Below are 24,236 nucleotides of genomic sequence, written 5' to 3' on the forward strand. Positions count from 1 at the left end.
ATTCTAGGCTACGTGGTCTACTATATAAAACAGTAACACTAATGTGTAACTTTATAGCTAGGCTGTCACTTACTCTAATGGAGACTTCTGCATAATCCAGATTATTTAATTCACACTTGAAGGTATGGGTTACACAATATGCAATTACTGTGCCTTAATATGTAACCTTAAAGGTAGGCTACCATCTCATCCAGCACAGACTTCTATTTCCTGTAGTCTTAGGTTACATGGTCTAGGCTAACGATTTAGTCCAAAAATGGGAGTTTCATAAAAAGTTATCACCTAACTTAAGGTACTGCCCAGTCCTGGATTATTTAGATCATGCTTAAGTGCACAGGCTTATATAAAAGGAAAAAACTATGCTAATATGTAGCCTTATTGTTAGGCTATCAATTTATTTTGCCCAGATATTGTTATTATATGATTCTAGGGTCCTTGGTCTAAGCTAGGCCACTTAAGGTTATGTAATCTAGGTCATAGGCTGCACACAAAATCCACTGTTAATCTAGTCTAAATTATTCTCACTTACTGTCTAGGTAGACATCATATATTCTGAAAGGATTTTCCATATTAGTAATAAGTTGTGGAACATTTCTTTTATTTAAAACATTTAGTTAGAATTTAAAACAATTTTTGCTTTACGAAACTAGTACTCAACGAGCTGAGTTCCGGCTTTCACACACAAATTATCAATTCCAAAAGTTTAAAACTAAAACTTTTGAACTGGAACTTAATATTAAGCACTTATCTTGCTATTTTTGATGTTTCCATAACCCTCGATAATGAAATTGGAGAAAAAAGTCTAGTTTTTCGAAGTGCTGGTAACGACATAAACCGTTCGCTATAGACCTACAGAGAGTAAATGGCTCCTTGGTCTTTAATGGCCTAGTTGTAAACGAGGGTGGATGCGCATGCACAATAGTCACTTCTCTTTCTTGCAGGTTCTTTGACGTTAGAAAAACTGGGTTCAGCTTCGTTGAAGATAAGGGAAAGTGCCCTCATATCTTTGAGTCCATTATACACCCCATCACTTGTTATAATGTTAATCATTACGACACAATACCTGGCCAAAAAGACCAACTAGAAGAGAATTTTTTTATATTATTTTGGTCACCATGGAGCTTTGGTAGACCATGGAAGGTAACTCCTTGAGAACAAAACAAGTGACTACACTATAAAAAATGCTGTTGATAAAGCAATACCCAAATCAAAACCCCAACCAGCAAAACACAAAGTTCCATGGTGGTCTGTTAAGCTAACAGAATTGATAAATATAAAACACTCAATAAGGAAACGATAGATAATTTGAATAAAAGATTCAATAATAAAATGAATAAAACATTACCGATATAAGAAGGAACGTTACAAAAAATTAAATTATTACTAGAAATTGATACATTAAAACTGCTCAGCAACAAATTATCTGCAAAATTTAAAAAGGAAGTAATTCAAGGAAGAATGGTTGCATGGAGAAAATATGTATCAGATCTCTCTAATAATACTCCATAAAAAATATGGGTAAAATGCAGGAAAATAAATGGTACCCACGTCAACCACCTAGACATGGGAGAAAACATAGCAAATATGGGTAAAATGCAGGAAAATAAATGGTACCCACGTCAACCACCTAGACATAGGAGAAAACATAGCAAATGTAAGTAATGATAAAAATTTAGATGAACACTTCTGCACAAAGAAAAATAGTATAGAATTATTAACAATAAATTTTGAAACAATAGAAGATATATATTATAATAGAAAATTAATGTGGAAGATTTGGAATATGCTCTGTTGAACAGCAATAAATCTGCTCTTGGAGGTGACAATATTTGTTTTGAGATGATCTACCACCTAGTACCCTTGGCAAAGTCATACTTATTACAGTTTTATAATCATTTATGGCTTCGAAATTTATTTCCTGATGAATGATGTAAAGCTATAATTATTCCTGTCCTCAAACATGGAAAGGATCCTAGTTATGTAATAATTACAGACCAATTTCTTTAACAAGTGGGTTATGCAAATTGTTAGAGAAAATGGTAAATGCATGACTAACATTGGATGTTTGAGAAAATAAAATTTTGACTCCCACTCAGTTCGGATTACAATGTAAAAAATCTGCATTAGATTCTCTCTCTAACTTAGAAGACCATTATGTAGAGGATGTGAACAAAAACAAATTACTACGGTATAGCTGTCTTTTTTTACTTTGAAAAGCATACGATACCACAAGGATATGCTATATTAAAAACTTTATATAAAAACAGCATCTGTGGACATTTACCTAGGTTTATCCAAAACTTTTTGACAAATTGCAGTTTTCAGGTGAGAATTGATAATGTTCTGTCCAGAGCATTTCCACTTGAAAATGGTGTTCCACATGGAAGTGTCCTTATTGGCACACTGTTTACTTTAACAATAAATGATATCAATAGTAATCTACCGATTGGAATTAAAAGTAACCTGTATATGGATGATTTTGCTATATATTATTCAGCATCTCAAATAAAACATGTAGAACGAATCATTAATAAAAGCGTAATAAAAATAGATGAATGGGCTTCATTTGTAGGCTTTAAATTTTCCATAGATAAAACTCAAGCAATCTTCCTTCATAAAAATAAAAAGTGGAAAAAAAGTGAAGAACTAGATTCAAAAATCAGAAACCATAGTATACCAAGTAGCCAAACAGCAAAATTTTTGGGATTAGTATTTGATACTTACTTGAGCTGGAAAGCCCACATAACATGTGTGAAATCAAAATATAAAAGAGCATTAAATCTAATAAGAAAACTATTGAACACCACTTGGGGAGCTGATAAACATACCCTTACTGTACTGTGTAAAGCAAAAGTGCTCTCTATCAATGATTCCGGAAGTGAAATATATGGCTCAGCGTGAAGGCCCTAGAATATGTTCAGGAGCCTTTAGATTATCACCAACCTCATCTTTACAGGTTGAATGTGGTGAACTACCTCTCTCTTTCCATAGAGAGCTAGGAACAATGACAAGTGCACTGAGAATTCAGACAAATGATTCTCCAACGAAAAAATTATTTGAATTTAGAGATGTATTTACAAACAATCATCCACCACCTTTCCCAGTTAGCGCTAGAGATTGTTTGAGTGGCTGAATAAAAACATACAATTACCCTCAGTAGTAAAATTACCTCCTCCTTGGACAGTGAATAAAATGAGAATTTGTACACACTTAAAATATTTATCAAAAGGTTACTCATATACACCAGAACACCATAGACAACATACAATAGAGCATATAAGCCAAAAAGGTCCATATTATGCAATAGCTGTATACACATATGGCTCTAAATCAGCACACGGAGTTGGATATGCTGCAGTGTCCCAAGACAAAACTTATCAGTTCTCTCTACCTAATAATGCTTCAGTATTCACAGTAGAGCTGTGTGCAATTGCTTCAGCCACAAAAATATTTTAAAAAAATCACTCACTTTTGTAATTTTTAGCGACTCCAGAAGTGCCATCGAAGCCATTCAGAGTTATAGACCAAAAAATAATATTGTGCAACAAATTAACTTATAACTTCATAAATTATATAATAATGGGAAAAATTTAGAAATATGTTGGATCCCTTCCTATGTAGGGATCAGAGGAAAGAAGAGGCTGATAGAGCAGCCAAAGAAGCAACCCATATGACAAGATCAAGTGTAAATATCACTGTTATTGAGTACGTAACACTCATAAAGGTGGGTATTTATAAGTAAATGGCAATATGTATGAAATGAAGAATGTGAGAATAATAAATTAAAACAAATAAAACCTGTTGTTGGAAAGTGGAGTTCATCATATCAGAGAGAGACACATGCACAAGTAATTCTGACACGTCTCCATTTAGGGCATACTCATCTGACACATGGACACTAATGAGCAAAAATAAGTATAGCTTAGTTTTACCAGACCACTGAGCTGATTAACAGCTCTCCTAGGGCTGGCCCGAAGGATTACACTTATTTTACGTGGCTAAGAACCAATTGGTTACTTAGCAACGGGACCTACAGCTTATTGTGGAATCAACCACATTATAGTATGAGAAATGAATTTCTATCATCAGAAAATAAATTCCTCTAACTCTTCATCAGCCGGCGGGGAATCAAACTCCGGCCCATCGAATGACGGTCTGAAGCTCAACCAACTCGGCCAACAAAGGGCTACTTAATGAGCAGCCCACATGGCCCTACTCCCAAGTGCTCAGAGTGCAAGGTGATAATAATAGAGCGGCAGCCCGGACCATTCAGATGCAACGAACGAGAAGGCTCATCAGGTAACCCCTATCGATATTTAGAGTAGACTTGTGTAAACGGTGAAACTGGACCGGCTCGCTCTAGTAAATATATGGTGGCTTACTTAACAAGCACCACTAATTGCTTGTTAGATTTTGGGTCTAGATCCAGTATATGAGATACCAGATGAAACTAATATATAATATATCCTTGGACTCTCATGATTATAAAATGACCAGTGACAGACGTACTAGAGGGTGGGTTCCCCCTGACAGACACACTGAAAAGGGGGGGTTAATTGGATCTAGATCCAACTTAGGAGATACCAAGTAAAATTTACACTACAATAGCACTGCACATCCTAGAGTACTATGGTGGTCATGACAGACATTTTAGTGGGTGGTTACCCCCTGACAGACACCCCACAATGAGTGGGGAGGGGGAGACAGGATCTACATCCAACATTGGAGATACCAAGTAAAATTTGCACTACAATAGCACTGCATATTCTAGAGTGCTGTGTTGGTAATGACAGACATTTTAGTAGGTGGTTACCCCCTGAGACACCACACCACAAGTGGGAAGGGGACGACAGGATCTGCATCCAACATTGGAGATACCAAGTAAAATTTGCATTACAATAGCACTGCACATCCTAGAGTGCTGTGATGGTAATGATAGACATTTTAATGGGTGGTTACCCCCTGACCAGACATAACCAACAATTGAGGTGAGAGATGGACACCTTGAAATGATTCAATATGTATCATAGGCTTATATTAATATTTAAAGTATTCAACAAGAAAATGGTAATTTTCTGCAATTCGTGAGCCAGATAAAATTTAAAAGGCAAAAATATTTCATATGGTTTATTATTCACATAGGCTATACTAGGTTCAGTGACTTCGAACATATTTCGGATGTATGTCTCCACCAGGCAAGAAAACTCACAAGAAATAATCATTATTAACAAAATATGCCTTACATCCAAGTACTAACTATAGCCCCATTGCAACAATCACTTATATTTGATTCTCAAAAACAAAAATAAAATTATTTGTATGTTATGTACATAATAAGACAAGTACACTTCCACTGCATTGTCAGAGGTTTGCTTGGAAGAATCATGCATCCAGAATATTTATTGGAATTACTTGAAAAAGAAAGGGAAACAAACTTGTAATGATATGTAATGCACTTGCCAAGTACTGTTGTATTGTCAGAGATTTGACTTTGGAAGAATCATACATCGCAATATTTAATGAAAATATTCTTGAAAAGAAAGAGGAAAACTAAACATATGAACTTTGAGCATAATTTCGATACAAGTGTTCCTATACACGTTATCAGATTAATACAAGATGAAGGTATTAAGTAGTTTCTATGCCTTACCCACTGATTTAATTAATAGCATAAATACATTTCTTAACACTTGCTGACCAATTCTATTTGAAAATAAATACAAATCACCATGAAAACAATCTGTCCATATTTACATGTAATTGTATAATCTCATATCTTAACCATAGTAAAAATTTTATAAAACAAAATGCCTTACTGAATGTCTACATTTCAAGTTTGTTTGTCTCACTTGAATATAAAACAGGAAGAATAAAAAGTATATCATTATTCATAACAGTAAATATACCAAATAAATGTCTGCATTTCAAGATTGTTTGTCTCACTTCCACATAGAAATGGGAATAATAAACAGTATTTGTTCATAACAGTATATACCAACTTAATGGTACTTTCCAATATATTACGGATTAGCATCTAGGGAAAATAAGAAATAATGTGAACATTTAATAAAGATCCTTAGAAAGTGTAAAACAATGTATAATACAAAATAAATATGTGCACAATATCATTAAAGGTATAACCGTATGTCCATATATATACATTTACTACAAAAATAGTCATATACATTTAACTCAGATTAACGAGCACAAACAAATTTCATTACCAGTTGTTACTGCCCACTGCTTTGTAAAAATAAAATAAATAAATACAAATTACGCATTAAAACCTATAGTGTTCATGATATATTTATACTTATATTATCATGGCATCATAATGATAAAAATCTGCAAAAATACACTGCCTTGACAAATATCTGCATTTAATGTGCCTTCATCACTTGTACTTTCATCATCTATCCATTGGTCATCACTTTCATCATGATCAATATCAGTGCAGGTATCAGTTTCTGCCACATTAGTAGTGTTCTGGATGAGGACCATTGGCACTGAGCTTCCCTCAAACCATTCCGGAATAAAATCTTGATCATCTTTATTCCAGCCAAACTGAGTTGGGTCTAATCCGTCACTGGGATTTTGCTTATCAGCTCAGTGCCAAAGAATGCTAAGATACTGAGCACGTTGAACTTTCTTTTGAGAGTTAAGTGTACAAGGTGGCAGAGTGCATAGTTGATGCGCTTCACATTCGCTAGAGGATTTCTTGTGTTAACAGATACAGTCATTTTACTGAACATGACATACCTGGCTTCATTAAGGTCACTAAGGTGTGGATGGCCATATAGAGCACATACAAAGGAAGACAAAGACTCTATGTCTGATCCTGAGGGATGAGGAGGTCCTGGAAACTTTACAAATCTCTCCTGTTTCATCGCTTGCCATGATGTTAAAATGGTCTTATTTTTCTTTTCTCCTCCTGTAAAATGCCGCTGTGACATCTGAGCCTGTGAAGGCGTGAATGCTGGTAATGCGCCGATATTCCAACCAGCCTCTTTTAATTCCAAAACATGAAACAGCTCATTGATGTTGATATCTGCGATTGTTTCATATCCACAGTTCATTATGATACTGCTATCCTTGCTCTCTTTCACCTATCTTTCCCAGTAAACCTTACAGAATTACTACAATGTCAGTATCTGAAGCTCTAACAATTATATTCCCATGCATTTTGATACATGAAGAGGCAACCAGCATTCGCCTTCTCATGATGACCTTGGAGATTTTCTGGTTGATCAGTGATCATATACTCTTGTTCACTGTTAAAGGAATACTTCAAGCAGTAACCACCATGTGACACTACTAAAATCTTACCTCCAGTGATTGGACCATACTGATTCTTACACCATTCCACGAGAAGGAATTTTGCTAGTTCATCTTTGAAATTTCCATTTGTCAATAACTGGGAGCCTCTTTGTCGTGGAATTTGTTCTGGTCCTGTGATCAGAATCTATTATTATTATCACAATTCTTAATCTCCTTCATTATCTTTAAGTGAAGGGTTGATACTTTTTAAAAGAGAACATGAATTTGGCTTCCTGAAAGAGCAGATTTTTATCAAAAGTTCCTTTAATGCTATTGCTCCATAAGATCCATTTGTCTGCTGAAAGATTGTGTGATTATCGTTTCCATCGAAAATGGTTGCTGCCTCATTCACGGTTACCAGAGTTGATAAAGAGACGTTGCTCCAGATTCATTTCCAGTAACCTAGTAGGGCTGAATTTTCGGTTTTAATGGAGATCCATCGCCAGGCGCCAGTGGCGGGAAACTTCTGTCACTGGGAATGCATGAATGTGTCTCAGGTCCAAGCTAGGCATTCTGATGAGAAGCAACCTGGGATTATACTCACAGACGTGCAAATACATTCTCTACTCCTTCTGCAGCTGACTTGAGAGTAGCAACCATCGATTTTTATTGTTATTCTCCATGGCGTGTTTTTAGCTTATTCTTTGGCATGGTCTTTAGAAATCTAGACTTGTCACTGCACTTCCATGGAATGTCAATCGCATTCATGACCTTCTGAAAGTGACCCAAGCAGATAAAGCTTTGTTGCTTGATCAGTAGCTTTTCCAGATGAAATATTCAGGAGGTCAGGTAAACTACAGGCAAGGTCACCAAAAGGATTGCAAGTTTCCTTCAATAATGCACTTAGGACTCCTATACTCTCATTATCTTTCTTGATTCGCCACTGATGAAGCTGAACAGATGGCTGCACAACTTCTTCTATGCCCAGTATAGTTCTTAATTCTGAAACAGCCAATCCTCTCTGACTCGTTGTAATGCTCCATCTGCGAAATGTGCTTTCAGAGTTCCTAAAGGCAACAATACCTTTCAGTGGAGATGCTGCATTTTTGTTCACTGTTTGTTCCAGACACATGTCGACTGCAGTCCTAGCATAGTTTTTGGTTGTTCTACGAATGGAGAAGGCACCAAGATCAAGAAGTTCACGGCATTCAGGTTGGGGGGACTGAAGCTTCTGCAGAAACAAACATCCCCAGCGAGCATAATTGGGTCGATTTAACCCAAAGAAAATGTCCAATACAGTTGGTAAAACTGATTCGCAGAGATCTACATCATTTGTGTGTATGGCTTGTTGTAGTTGTCTGTAGACTCTGTTTACCTTGTACACATAATTACTCCAGTATGCCGCAGTTGGTCCTAGCTGCCCTTCCATAACTTGTTTTAAAAAAATGTTGTAGGATTTCAGATGGCCATGGAAACTGTCATTCACTGCAAGATACTTCTCAGTTGGTTTTGCCTCAAATGGCGCTTTCTGAAGAACATATGACATGTCAGTCCCCGCTTCTTCACTAAGAGTGCACAGAAATCTCTGGAACAATAATCTTTCCATGACACAGGCAAGGATTTAATGAATATGAACACATCTGTTGTAGAATTTACCTTTAATAAATCCTGTCAATATTAACGTTCATCTCGTAAACAAAGATAATATAATATAAATGTAATTGAAGTCAGTTGCTTGCTTGACAAAATAATATGACCGAATTATTATAGGCCTACAGATGAATGTTATTTATATGAAACAAACAAATAATATTCGTATAAAATAAATACAAAGTATATAGAAATGAGAAAAAAGATTTATCAATATATCACGATAATGTATAATGAGAATATAAGCCTACTATACGTAGTCTATATAGTAATTATCAGGGGCTTGCCCTTTCCCCTGCTAGGGTGTGTCTGTCAGGGGGTAACCACCCACTAAAATGTCTGTCATTACCAACACAGCACTCTAGAATATGCAGTGCTATTGTAGTGCAAATTTTACTTGGTATCTCCAATGTTGGATGTAGATCCTGTCTCCCCCTCCCCACTCATTGTGGGGTGTCTGTCAGGGGGTAACCACCCACTAAAATGTCTGTCATGACCACCATAGTACTCTAGGATGTGCAGTGCTATTGTAGTAAATTTTACTTGTGTATCTCCTAAGTTGGATCTAGATCCAATTAACCCCCTTCTCAGTGTGTTGTCTGCTGTGGGGAACCCACCCTCTAGTAATGTCTGTCACTGGTCATTTTATAATCATGAGAGTCCAAGGATATATTATATATTAGTTTCATCTGGTATCTCATACTGGATCTATCTAAAATCTAACAAGCAATTAGTGGTGCTTGTTAAGTAAGCCACCCATATATTTTCGCAGACGGTCAGTTTCACCGCTACAAGTCTACTCCAACATCGTATAGGGGTTACAGTCGTATCTCTGCTCACATCTGAATGGTCCGGGCTGCGGGACCTATAATGGTCAGATGTGTTGTGTGAGTGCTCAAAATTTGACCAGCAGCAACATCTTTTGCATTTTCAGCCTTGTCAGTTTTAATGTTCAAGAGGAACTATGATTTGATTAATAAAATATAAAAATAAGTAAATAACAAAAGCACGAAAACCCTTAGAGCGTGTATTAAATTGTAAAAAACAACAAAATTTTAAAATGTCACTTAACTTATTCTGAATTTTAATATACCTTTTTAGTGTGGATGTATGGAGACATAAGTAAATGTATTTATTGCATATGTATGTTCTAGTATGAGAGCATGCAGTTTTTAATTCATTTTCATTCATTTATCATCATAATGAAAGGCCTACTGTATTTGGTCCCAGTGGTTGGCCTCAGACCTAGACCTGGTATTTTATTCTAATCCATCATGCCAGTCCTATGAGGGCTGAAAGTAGCTTAGTGGTATGGTTAAAATACTCTAATAATAATAATAATAATAATATTGATAATAAGGTTTTTGACCAGCACCAATACCTCTATAAACAAGGTTAGGTTTCTGTTGTTTCTCATGTAGCAGCCTATAGGACTAAAGGGCCATGTTGGCTTTGGCTATAGACTTGTTTGAGGACAAAGACATCTAGATGTTTTTCAAATTGTTAAAGTGGAGTTTCCCAGGTCTCTGCTACATACTTTAGTTTGGAATCTGTATGCAGTTCTTCAGTTCATTATTTTGTTGACCTTTGAACCATTTAGAACACACTCCTTGTAAAGAAGTTTTGATGGAAACTTCACAGTAGCCTTAGACATAGCTAAAGAGTGAGAGAGCCACAATCTTAGTCAGATAAGATATGCCTTGCTAAAGACAAGGCAATTATCTTTGCTTTATTTTGGGCTAAGTACAGTTTCGGGTTAGGCCCTTACCTACAACGGTATACAGTACTCATTATATACTTAGTGCTTATGAAAATATTTTATAATTTTTTGTGTCTAAATTTAAACTTCTAAATTTGTTATTCCAGAGCAAATCCAAACAGGAAGTAGCATTTTTACCTGACAAGCCTGGCAACTTTGAGCCAACAAATCCTCCTGCAAGAAATGGCCCTGGTGAAGGAGGCAAAGCATATCATTTACCACCAAATAAACAGAATGAAGGTTCCCAGTCTGTCAGTGAATATGGTATTAATATGGTGGTTTCAGATGAAATCCCTATGGATCGTGTTATACCAGACACAAGGCATCCAGAGTAAGTGCACTTCTTACAGTAAGATAATAATGGTTTTATTAATTTTGTGTATGATGATACGATGCCAGAATGAAATTGAACCCTCATAAGAAGGCCACTGTCAGAGGTGAGCGAGCAGTCACATCAGGAACGGCAAGTTGTTTTCATTTAGAATCTCTCTTATAATATGTTAAAGATTAGTTTGCTTTCAGTCGGTTGTTTCTGTCCATGTCCTGACTAAATGATAAGGTTGTCAGTAAGACATTAAAATTTTACTTTTATATAAGTAACTTACCCAGTAATTACTTAGCTAAGAGTTTCTACTCGAACAACAGCTTGAATTTTGAAATCAGCAGTAGCAGTTCTTTTGTTTGTGTAGGTGACAAGACCCTGCCCACTTCGGGGTAAGATAGAGGAACAAAATAGCCAATAGCTCAATTTGTTTCTGCCGCTTGTAACGTCCACACAGTGTTGATAAAGCAGCTTGGTTTTTGGAACTTTGGTTTTCTTCCCATCCAGTGAAGTAGCCTGTCAGCATTGCTGTTTAGAAATAATTCCTGTTTTTTGTGCTATTATACTGATTTTGACCTGATAGCTAGTTAGGTATGTCCAACTCTAGCTCCTCTAGATACTGGTACTGCAGCAAATGCTGCAATCAATTGGTTCTGACAAAACGACTTATGACTCATACCCTTTACAGCCCTGCAGAGCTGTTAATTTCTCAATTAATCTAACATGTGACAAATTTATATGGGATGAACAAAAGTGGAAAGACCTTTTATTCTCATTTAGCTAAATTGGAGGGGGTCTGTATCACTTACTTTGCTAAAGCCTTATGAAAAGTAAGCTAGTTTGACTGGCTGTTTCTAGTAACAAGGATCATTCTGTTGTTTTCTCCTTTTATTCCTGCCTCTCTTGTATCAGTTCACTCTCTAGACCACCCTGTTATTCCTGCTTCCTGCAAACTTCTGAACCAACTTTATAGCCAGCATAGAAAATAAGTTTGATCAGAGGTTGAACATAGTTGGGGCCTTCCTCTGCCCAAATGTTTTGGCTGTTTCTACCTGCAATTCATTTGGATAAGTTTTCTTCCTTTTGTTGAAAGTGAGGTATTTATGATATATTGGCTGTCATTCTGATTCTCGTGCAAGCAGGCCACGAATCATTCAAACCAGGACCTGCATACTGTTTGCCAAATGGGGTCTGCCATGTTCAGTGACTGATATTTACTCAATCTGTAATTGGTCCCAGGTTGCAATGGATGAGGGTGCTGGAAAGAGAATTCAATGCTTCTCACCTTTCCTCAGAGAAATTATTCTCCAGTCTTCCCCCTGTGATTCCATTCTGCTTTCTTCATCAAATGACGCCATTATTCCTGAACAGACACTCTTCTTTCAGGGGGGCTCCTGGAGGAGTGGGACCTGTCTCAAAGGTTGAAGGAGCCTTCACTCAGGAGGGCATTCTTCTTGGGCAAGTGGGGCAGCCTGAGCACTTCCTCTTCTCCTGGTCTTGGAAGACTGGGAAGACTTCCTCTTCCCAGGAACGTTCTCTTGATTATAAATCCCTGCTGCAAATCCTTAACATTGATGTTTCCTCATCTGAGTCCCAATGATTTGAGGATCTTCTGGCTGAGTTAATCCCAGGATACAAAGCGTGAGAGGATGGCATGAGAAGGACCCACCTGCCTTCTGTTAGTCATCTTCTCCAAACTCTGAATTTCCCACCCTTGGTCTGCGGATGCTGTTTGGCGGATCAAAACCACAAAACAACACAACACAGATACATAGAACACACACAACCCCTTCTTCTTAGGTTCCCATTAGATGGATTAAGGGTCCAAAGTCATAAACAGCACACAAAACCACACAAACAACACTGGTTGGCAGACTCTCATTGTGTCAGAAAAGGAAGAAGACACATGAAGATCTCTCAATGTCTCTCCAGTCCCAGGACAGGGGACCTGTGTCTTAGGTGTCCCAAAAACTCCAGATGAATAACTCTCCCCTGTCCCACTTTCATGGTCTCAGGAACCTCAACTGGGCACTCAACAGACAGAAGGTGACAGCACCAGGATGGGACTCGTGTCTGGGGTCTCTCTGGGCACCAAAGGTGTGGAATGTGCCTTTTTCCTGTTCTCCAGGATCTCTCTCTCTCTCTCTCTCTCTCTCTCGGACATCTCTCTCTCTCTCTCTCTGCCCAAAGCAGCTGTGACATAAATAAAACTGCCCATTCAGCCTCTGATAATGGCTTCACCCTTTGTACCTTTGTTTCCCAGCCCCCGTCCCACACTAGGGACATTCAAGGGGGCCTTGGGCATTCAACACCCATTCAAATTGCTGTCCCAAGCACCGGGGACCCACATCAGGTCTCTCTGGACACCTGAGATCATTGGAATGTGCCTTGCCCTTCCCAGGACAGGGGATCTGTTTCTCACAGTATCTCTGGACACAGATTCACACATCTTGCACCTTTCCCCTCAATTTCAGGGCGGGGCACAATCATCTTGGATGTCCTTAACTCGTTCCCAAATACCATACAATTCTTCAACTGGGAACAGCCGTGACTCGGTTGACACCTGGGGCATTCTGCGATTCATTTCATCTTTCATGCCTGGTAATATTACTCTTCTTATGTATAAGGCTCCAAGATTCCGACCTGGGCTCATTCCCCTCATTCTCCAACATCGTATACGGCACATGCCCATGCCCTGGTTGAGCCATCCCGTTCTAGGTCTCCATCCCATGCCCTTAGGTTCTTACCTGGGTTTCCACGGACCCGCATTGCACAATGACCATTCACTGTCCCCATGTTCTTCCTTTCAGGTAGACTGTGGATGTGCAATCAAAACAAATGCTGCTCCACTCCGAGTACTCTCAGGCGTGGCTTCATGAACTGCCACATTGGATGATTCAAGGTTTTATACACCCCATTCTCTCACCAAGATTAGGGTTCGCATCCTTGACAGAAAAAGTTACCTGCACATCATTTGGGACAACCATGCTCTCACTCTAACAAATCCTGACTGTTCTCCCCTTTCAGTTCTGCTCATGTACATCCCATTAGGGCACTGCATCTACTTTCTCAGGACATCAATAAATTCGATTTATCGTGTGTGCTCTCAATCACCCCCAGTTCACCTTTCTTGTGAGTTCTCCCAGACCTTTCTCAATCGTTCACTGTGGGTGGACAACCACTGCCAGCCTTCCTTTCCTCCCGGCTTCCCCTCCAGTTCAATTTCAACAAAGTAGTTTCCTCTTTATCCTGTTCCTTCAACCTCCTGGGATTCATACTACACCTTAGGTATCAGAGGGCATAATCAGTGCTGATGAGGTTTCTCACTTACAGAACAACTCAGGAGGACCATGTCTTGGAAGGGCCAAAGCCTCCTCTTCCCAGGACAGGATAAGCCTGAGCTGCATGTTTCCTTGCATCTGAGATTGTTGAACTGATTTCAACCCCCTTCAATCTCAGTTCTGAACTTGGTTGCTGATGAAGTGGTTCCTTTGGATCTCATACCTTGGCCGAACCCTTCCATTAGAATTCAACACTCGATAGAGATACCAGTTCTGAAGCTTGCATAATCAGTCTTGGTTCAGTTGCCACATCGTCTGGACAGGAGAACTCACCCGTTCAACTGCTTGTTTAAGCTGCTTCCCCACCTATCCCCGTCACCAGATGCATTTACACCCCTCAGAGGTCACTCGGACTTGCACAATGTCTGTTGCTAGAGCAATTCGTGCAGAAAACATCTTCTCTCACTCAAGTGCTGCAAGCACTTATTCTTTCTTATCACTCCCAATGAGAAATCTAAAACCTTATCAGACTGTTCCTGTTTGAGGTAAGGCCATTACCTTAGCCCACCACTACCCCTAACCTGTCCAACCTTGATTCTTACAAACCCACCATTCTCTCTGTCGAGTTCTGAAGTTTGAGAGTCCCAAATCTAGTCTTAACACTAGAGAATGGACCATTCTCATTGGGTTCCACTTCTCACATTTACAGAAACTCTGGCACCCTCGGTCATTGTCCGAAAGGCTGATACAATAACTTCTGCTCTCTTTTATGCAGTGGCAAGACCTCATAATCTTCTACAATTGCCATTTCTCCCCCAAGTCAACCTTTCACTCGTCCATCTTTTCTTCTCCTTCCTTCAAGTTACAAATTCTCTAAGGCCCCTTGCAACTGTCTCTAACCTTCTACTATCAGGAAGGGTGCAAAGCAGCAGCCCTTTCATCCCAAAAGAGGTAGGGGAATGAAGGAGGGAGGAGGATGCTAGGGGCAATGTTCCCCTCCCTTGCCACTTCTTGGGGTCATCAAATCATTCTTCCTCTTATACTTAACAGCGAGCTTTCAGAGTCCTGGGTTGCTCAACTGTCCTTTAGCTTTCACTTCCCTCAGTCATCTCCCATCATTCTTATAACCGTCTACATATCAAGCAGTTCCTCACTGGATGGGTTCTCCTAATTCTCGGCTAGCACTCTGCTACTCTCCCAGCGTTTGAGTCTCAACCTTTCAATCCCTAAAAGAAATTATACATTTATTTCTGGTGACTCAGAAATTCCTTTCTCATTACAATGTGGTTGGATTCACAATATAGCTGTAGGTCACGTTGCTAGGTCTCCAGTTGGTTCTTAGCCACATAAAATAAATCTGTTTTCGGGCCACCCTCTTGGAGAGCTGTTAATCAGCTCAGTGGTCTCAGTTAAACTCAGGTATACCTAACTCTTCTTCAGACATCTTTTTCCCAGCTTGCTGAAGGACCTCGCTCCACAGAACTAGTGAAGGCAATCTTGATTCCTTCTTTCTGAGATGTGACTTCCCAATCTTACCAGCTTTTACAGCATCTTTCATCTTCCCTTTTCTTCCCCTGTTTAGACCTATCCCCTTTGAACCGGTTACCCTTCTCATTCTCTCGATTCAAACTGGGAGCTATTCGGTCATTGCTTTCGGCCATCAGGGAGTCCGACGGATCTGCAGGATTCGTATTTTCTCTTGCCCATCCATCAGTCCTTTCAGAGCCTCCACTTTATCCTCAACAGGATGGTCCAAAACAGTTTTGAACAGGCACTTTGCTTCAGATTTCAACACCTCCCAGGTATTCTCCAAGAGTGTTCACCCCTTGTTCTGACTTGGGCCATTCGCATGGGATTTGTCTTTGAGATATCTCGATGATTGGCTAGCTCTTCAAACTCTTGTTTCAATTTTCATTCTAACTCTAGACATTGCAATAAATCTTGAAAAGTCAGACCTGATACCCAAGCAGAGGATCACTACCTGGCAATCTGATAGATATGGCAGCAGTGAGAGTCTTTCCGTTCAGACTCCCCGAGATCAGCAATCCAAGGAGACAGCACAATTATTCCTGTCCCAACAAGGAACAACACAGATACTAGAATGAGGCAAGTCGTTCTTGATCGGCTTGTTGTCTGTGGAGTAACTGGTCCTTCATGGGCACACAAACCCACTTTCTTCCAAAGGAGAATGAAGGACTTCTGGTCTCAAGCAAGGGATCCACATGTTCTTCTCATCCCTCTCTCGACAAAAAAGACAGGATGAGCCTGGCAGCTAGATGACATGAACCTCGTCAAAGGAGTCCAGCTGCACACTCCCCTCCTGAGATGCTTCTGTTTTCGGACGTCTTGAGGAGGAGACAGACTCAGGTGTGTGGAATCAGAATGACAAACTCTGCACATCAACATCAAGGAGTCTTTCGCTCTTCAGGAGTTCTCTCTCGAGTAATGGGGCACTCTCTCTACTCTCTCTCTGACAATACCACAGTAAGTGGCGTCCCGTTGTCAATAAACAAGAAGGACTACAGTCAACCCCCATATTCTAGGGGATGCCGGACCAAAATACTATCTATCCTCTAAAAATGCTTATAACTGCCTATCTTGAAAGTTCAAATACTAAATGGATACTTAGAGTATCATCCCCACGTCAAGCATACCTTAAATTATTATCCTATTCTGTATTAACCTTTGAAATGATCTTATTAACATAATTTCAAGTCATCTTAAACACTAGTACCCTTAAAAATATATACACCTTCTTCTAAGCCTTCCAGCCAAAGCAGAGAGAAAGAGAGTTACCACGACTTACATTCAACAATGTGTCCCTGGTTGAGGCAAAAGAGAGAACAAAAAATTTATATGTATGTTTTTGTGTTTCAAAGATGTCATACCTTCCCTACACATTTTTAAAACTATGAACACACACACACACACACACACAAATGGTATCTTTTCCTCAGAGAGAGTTTTATGTGAAGTGGAGGCATTTTAATGTTATTAGTTAATCTTATTAAACTTAATATTAATATTTGAAAATTAGTACATACTGGAAATCATTATTTATCATAAATGTCCCTCAAAAAATGTATACTATCATCCTGAAACACTTATATATCATTTAATATAATTTCAATAGTACTTTAATATAGTTTTAATATTTCAATAGTATCAATTCTGAGCATCTATCTTCGTTGTATGAGGTCGGGTCTGACCTGAATGGAGGAAAACCAGTTTCTCTAAGAGTTATGAATTATTTTATTATTTTATTTGAAGGAGTAGACCCTCTTTAAACAGGTCTTATTAAAAGGATGATATGTATTATGCAAATTTATCTTATATAGTGTCTTTTCTATCTTCCTTATGACAAAGCTTTTTCAGTGGAAAAGGATAGTGTGCAGAATATGGGAAGTCTTTTATTAAAATATCCAATCAGAAATCGCTTACTCTGGGTTTTAGGTTCTGTTTTAGGTACCATCGACATGTTTCGACCAGCTCATTGGTCATCCTCTCACGTGGTTGCAGAAGGTCTGAAGAAACGAGGTGTTAGTTGGTATTTAGGGGTCTTGATGGGGTCTTGATCGGTGCTGAATTATGATTAGCTGCCCAGGGCATGTGCCCTCGGCGGAGCCTATTCTCCCAGGTCGATGTTTTTCTTCTGCGCCAAGGCGTTTTAGTGCTGGGGATGAATGGAAGAATTCCAGATCCCCAGATGCCAATTAGGTTTACAACCTAACGCTATGGGGATCGCTCGGTGCATGTCTCCTGGCTGCCGTGGGAGGAGAAAGGTTTCCTCCATGCGTAATGTTGAGGGTTGGTTTCTCCTTCCCAATATGCAATGCTTCCAAGAGGTGCAGGCGGCGATGGTCGGTAGTTCAATTATTTGATGTTCGGATTATGTTTTTCTTGCTATTCTTTGGTTATGGACGGTCCTGGCATGATTAAACTAGCCCCCTCTTTCTGGGCGGCAGGAAATCCTCTTGGAGAAAGATGGTGGTCGGCCCGATGTAAGAACTGAGGCATCCTCGGACTCGGGGCATGAGTACCGGTATAGCATGTTGGTTTTTCTTCAAGGGTCCTGCTGGGGGCTGGGTTTTTACATAACCAGGCTGCTTCGTCTCTTTGCTCTTGTAATAAATTACCAGATGTATGTTCTTGTTGGAGTCAACAGGGCTGACATTATTTTATGGATGATGTTTTTGAGGGCTTGCATCCATCTTCTTTATATTATGGTGAAATTGTCCTTTATAGAAGAGAGCTCTATCGTTCAGGGGCATCGGTGCGATTCTGACGGTACCATCTATCAATGTTGTCTGCTAGACTCTTCAATATTCCAGTTTGGGTGTCCATTGTCGATGAGGGTCTGGGCTACACGTTCTATTTCTCCGTGTGTGTCGTTCCAGGAGGAGCAGTGTGAGAGGGCCCTGGCTCCTGATGTCAGGCGCCTCGTCACAGGGGGAGGACTCACAGAAGACGATTTTAATGACTCAAGAACTAGGATTATTGCTGAACCACCAGAAATCGCAACTGACTCCCACTCAGAGAATTCTCTATTTCGGGATTCAGATAGATTGAATTTTCATGCTTCGCCGTCCCCAAGAGAGTAGAGGACTGTCTAGGGAAAGTCAACGTGTTCCTATCCCTTTGCTCTTGCTCAGCCACTCATTGGATGAGTCACCTCGGCACTCTGGCCTCCTTGGAGCAGTTTGTCAGGCTAGGGAGGCTGCATATGAGGCTGCTGCAGTTTTAAGTAAGAGCCTGTTGGGATTGGAAAGTGCATCAAGACCTTCACTTCTTTACAATTACAACAGAGATAAAGGAGGATCTGCTTTGGTGGAGGTCTGAAGAGGAAATCTCTCAAGGCTGACTTCTTTTGGATCTGGGTTGGAGAGCTCTCCTCGGGGACCAAGAAGTCTCAGGAAGGTGGTCCCAAAAGGAGAAAGGGCTCCACATCAACTTAAGGTAGTTGAAAGCAATTTACCTGGGAATAAGACACTGCAACAGAAGTCTGCAACAAGACGATTATGCTACATGAAGATAACACCACGGCTTTGACCTACACAAAGCATCAAGTGGGAAATCACTCGTTCTCTCTGTGCGAGATAGCGAGAAACATGTTGTGTTGGGTGGATCAGAACTGGACTCAGTTGGTCACATGGTTCATTCATGGCAAATGCAATGTTCTGGCAGATTGAGCTGGCAGAAGCAGGTCCTTCTGACAGAATGGATGCTGGACCATCGGAGTTGCTGCAGCCTGTGGAGTCTGTGGGGACAACCAACCCTAGACTTGTTTGTTTCATCCCAAAATCACTGTCTGCCTCTGTTCTGCTCCTCTATTCCGGACCCTCTCACATGGGCAATGGATGTGATGATCCAAGATTGGTCCAGTTTGGACCTTTACGCCTTCCCTCTATTCAGGATAAGGGAAGTTCTCAAGAAGTTCTGTTCACACAGAAATGTAAGGATGACTCTTGTGGCCCCCCTTTTGGCCACAGAAGAAATGGTTCCCGGACCTTCTAGATCTCCTCATATACTTTCCAAGGCTTCCCCCTGCTACTCCAAGTCTTCTCAGACAACCACACTGCAGGAAGTTCTATTAAGATCTATCCACTCTGGCCCTGACAGGCTTTCGACTGTCAGTAGGCTCATCTGAGCAAAAGGATTTTCAAGATCGGCAGTGGAGGCCATTGCCAAGTGTAGACTTGACTCTTCCAACAAACTCTACCAGGCAAAGTGGATGGTATTTAGAAGTTGGTGCAGAAGAAACAATGTTTCATCTTCTCAAACATCTATCACTCAACTAGCGGACTTCATTCTGTATTTGAGATCTTCAAAGGGTCTGTCTTCCTCCACTGTAAAGGGTTATAGAGCAATGCTCAGCTCTGTTTTCTGTCACAGGGGCCCTGACATTTCTTCTAATCAAGATCTTTTGGACTTCATTAAGTTGTTCAGTATCTCCAAATGTAGAAAGGAGGAGAACTTCTCGTGGAATCTAGACGTAGCGCTTAAATGGTTGTCTAGTCTAGCTTGAACCCATGCATTCAGAACTCTGAGGAACTTGACAAGGAAGACTATTTTTCTTGTGGCTTTGGCCACTGCAAAGACAAAAGGATTGGCTTTTCTCAGGAAGAAGCAGTTTGTTCCTCTCCTTAAGTTTTTTTTAGCACAGAATGAGAACCCTTCAAAACCTTGGCCTCGTTCTTTCACCATTAAAAGCTTATCTGATATTTTAGGGATGGAAGAGGAGGAAAGAGTGCTGTTCCCTGTGAGAACCCTCAGGTACTACCTATACCGAACCGAGAAAATTAGAGGACAGTTTTCGAATTGTTGGTGTTCAGTTAAAAATCCTCTAGACCTTGTCGAAGAATGCCATTTCTGTCTTCTTGAGGGGATTTCATTATGGAATCACTCCCAGGTAGCAGGGAATGACAAAAGGTCATGAAAGTTAAGGCACACGATGTAAAGGCAGTCGCTACATCAGTAGCTTTCATGCACAACCTTTCCCTCTCGTCCATTCTACAGGCAGTGTACTAGAGAAGCAAATCAGTGTTTGCGATGCATTACCTGCGGGACATTGAAACTATATACGAGAACTGCAGTACCTTGGGACCTCTGTCTGTAGCTGGCGTAGTGTTTGGTGAGGAAGTGGAGGAAGTATCCCTTCTTATCTTACTTTCTCTTCACCTTGAACGTGGTGTTGGAGTCCTGGGGAAGCTTGGAGGGAACAAGATACTGGGGGAGCCCACCAGTTTTAGTGTTGGGTAGTGGTCATGTTTTTTTTTTTATTATAGTTGTACTGTGCCCTGGGCAGGGGGCAGATGTCTGAGCTTTTTGTTGGCCTTCAGTAACTTTTCAGAGTACTCCTTTGCTGCAGAGTATCCCACTTCGGTAGAGGCGATCCTGGGTATACTGCCATGTCACTACAGGTTGAGATGAGCGCCAACCAGAGGCAGGATTTACCTTCAACAGCTCTTTTACCAGGTGAGGAAACAAACAAGAATTGTCTCAATGCTAGCCTATATTTTTCCCCAAGTTCATTAACTTTTCATGTGTTGGGGTATTATATTGGCTATGTCATTCTATCTTACCCTGAAATTGGGCAGGGTCTTGTCACCTACACAAACAAAAGAATCGCTACCAAAGAATTCAAAATTTAAGCTGTGGTTTGAGTAGGAACTCTTAGCTAACTAATTACTGGGTAAGTATATATATAAAAGTTTATTTTATCATAAAAATGTGATTTTTAACATGCATTTCTGGTTATATAATAGTTAATAAGGCGATGTTATCATAGTGTACACCTACTACTGCTTGTCTGCATCAGCATAATGAAATGATAAAGTCAGCATTAAGATACTTTAATTTCTTTGTTAGTTCCTTTTTAAATTTTACTTTAATGTATTTGTAATATTATCATAATCTATACCCAGGGCCAGGGTTATTATTGAATAATGAAGTGAGAAGATTAATTTAAATTCACTGTGTTTTGGTTCCTTTCAAGTTTTAGTTTAATCATTGTAATTCTTATAATTTTTGAGATGTACAAATACTATATATTGCATCATTTACTGCCCCTAAGGTGCAAACCCATGGTCAGGGTTCTTATTCCATCCTAAGGTCATGTACATTAAAATGATATAGTCAGCATGAAGATGTTGAAATCTCAATCTGTTACTTTTTTTTAAAGTATTACTTCATTAGAAAATCTTATTGCACACCTATTCTGCCTGTCAACAAGATTTGTCCTTGGTATGAATACCTTCAGTGTTCTCATACTATTAACCATAGCCTACAGCTGGGTAAATATGTAAAAAAACAAAGCTTATTTTATATTTAATTGTTTTTATGTATAATGTTTAATACCTTTAATTACACACTGAAAATGAACTCTGGTGGTAGCAAAGTACTGGCTGAAGCATCAGTCAGAGTTTCTGTGATACCCATTAACAACACTCACCCCAGCACCACTTTTTGGAGACTAGTGAAGCAAAGTAACTGTATCTTGTTTATAAGATAAAATACAGCCAATTATTAGCCAATTCTCAGTGCATTATATTTTCAAATTTTAGTGTTAGTGCCCTAATTGTAGGTAAGTGCCTACCCTTGGAGTTATCACATTAAGAATACAGTATGCATTTTGAAATAGTTGTTGGATTAGGAAAATTTTGCCTTTTGAAATATCATGTAAACCTATTACTTTCTCTCAATTAATTTTCCTCTCAATTCATTTTCAGGTGCAAGCATTGGGAATATCCTGAAGATCTTCCTACTACAACAGTAGTTATTGTATTTCATAATGAAGGATTTTCAACTTTGATGAGAACTGTTCATACTGTTGTTGACAGATCACCCCCACAATTTTTAAAAGAAGTTCTTCTTGTAGATGACTACAGTGATAAAGGTATTTTTATCATCTTTGAAAGTTATCAACTTATAACAGTCAATTTGTTTTGCCACTAAGAATTGCCAAACACTAAATAGGAAAAAACATAATTCTGTGCTCTATGAATTAAGTCGTTACGAACAGTGGAGTTGAACTAGTTATTGCACAAATCTGCTTACTACTGTTGGTGTCCTAAGAGCAACTGGGGAAGAGATAGGAGTCACTATCAGTCAAGTTTTAGTGGAAGGATCAGCTCAGCCTACCATGTAGAAAAGTCTACTTTCATTTTGAGGGGTTTTGAATGAAGAAACTTTGAATGGCAGTAGTTCCTAATAAGAAAAAAGTGACCCCAGAGGAGGCAGATGGTTAAAGTAATAATCAAAAGGAAGTTCTGTATGGAAAGTGACTGACTGAATTTTGTGATCTCTCATGGGCAGCTACATTGATCTTAGGGTACCAGATGCCTAACTACTTGATAATACTTAAAGGGAATGAAAAGGTGAAATGCATGTTTTGATAGAGAATGCTCAAGTGAAAACATCTTAAATAAAAAGTGCAGATGTAAAGGACTTTAAGTGTAGGCAGTAACTACAAAGAGGAATTGCAAAGGTTGTTAACTCAGCCCATAGACAAGATCATGCAACACAGAGGACCTAAAAAGAAAATCAGGTTAACAGAAATAAAAGTAATTAAAGTAACAATACAACTTGTAAAAAAAACATCTTTGGCTTTTGTTTGGAGTGGAAATTAGTAAAGTTACTGAGTCTATGCCCTCAAAGCAAAATTTCAGCTTTGAGAAAATTTTTTTGTTAATTTGTCACACCAGCCTAAGTCTGCATTAAACAAAGCTTTTTGATTAATTCTCACTTCAAAAGCTTGAAATAGACAGTGGTTGAAGGTAATTGGCATGGAGGTAGTGCGATAGGTAAGACTGACAGTAACAAGCCGGCCAATGAAATTTTTTATTGGTTTAGTTTACAGTGCCTGATTATCTGAGGTCAGCCATAGAACTGTATCTTATAGTTACCACAATTTATTGTGAGATATAGGACACAATCAGTTGGAGTGAACATTCAAATAGGCTATTGAACCTAATTTCTTTCCCCTACCCCAGAAAAGTGAATGATCTAAAATCAAAATTATGTGCATATTGTCTCTCTGGCAGCTGCATTAAAGGAACCGTTAGAAGATTACATAACTCGATGGAATGGCAAAGTACGATTGATAAGAAATAAGGAGAGGCAAGGGCTTATTCGTACACGTACAACAGGAGCTGAAGAGGCTAGAGGAGAGGTTGTGCTGTTTTTGGACGCTCACTGTGAGGTTAATAGGAATTGGCTTCCTCCACTTTTAGCACCTATTTATAGGGATAGGTGAGTATCATTGTGCATTTAAACACAAATTATTTATTTGTATTATGTGATGAGTGTATGATTTTTTGTTCCCATTGATGATTATTTATTTCAAAGGTGATTGTTGGTCTTAGTTTAAAAGAAGAATCAATCTTGATTTTCAGTGAGGTACTGATTAAGTGTACAGAAATCTTAAGTTTGTGTCAAAGCATTGGGTATCATTAAGGTTTCCTAGTTA

The 24,236-nt window shown here is 39.2% G+C and overlaps 1 protein-coding gene across 6 annotated transcripts in view; it reads left to right on the forward strand.

Moving 5' to 3' along the window:
- Pgant7 (N-acetylgalactosaminyltransferase 7) overlaps positions 1 to 24,236 on the forward strand; it is a 184,764-nt gene that overhangs the window by 55,354 nt on the left and 105,174 nt on the right. For all 6 annotated transcript variants that reach the window (XM_067084256.1, XM_067084254.1, XM_067084257.1 and 3 more), the window contains exons 3-5: positions 10,774 to 10,997; positions 22,498 to 22,664; positions 23,812 to 24,019. In XM_067084256.1, the coding sequence (XP_066940357.1) occupies positions 10,774 to 10,997; positions 22,498 to 22,664; positions 23,812 to 24,019 (599 nt within the window). The remainder of the gene's footprint in view (positions 1 to 10,773; positions 10,998 to 22,497; positions 22,665 to 23,811; positions 24,020 to 24,236) is intronic.

Source organism: Macrobrachium rosenbergii, chromosome 41 (assembly GCF_040412425.1).
Source record: "Macrobrachium rosenbergii isolate ZJJX-2024 chromosome 41, ASM4041242v1, whole genome shotgun sequence".
Classification (NCBI taxonomy): domain Eukaryota; kingdom Metazoa; phylum Arthropoda; class Malacostraca; order Decapoda; family Palaemonidae; genus Macrobrachium; species Macrobrachium rosenbergii.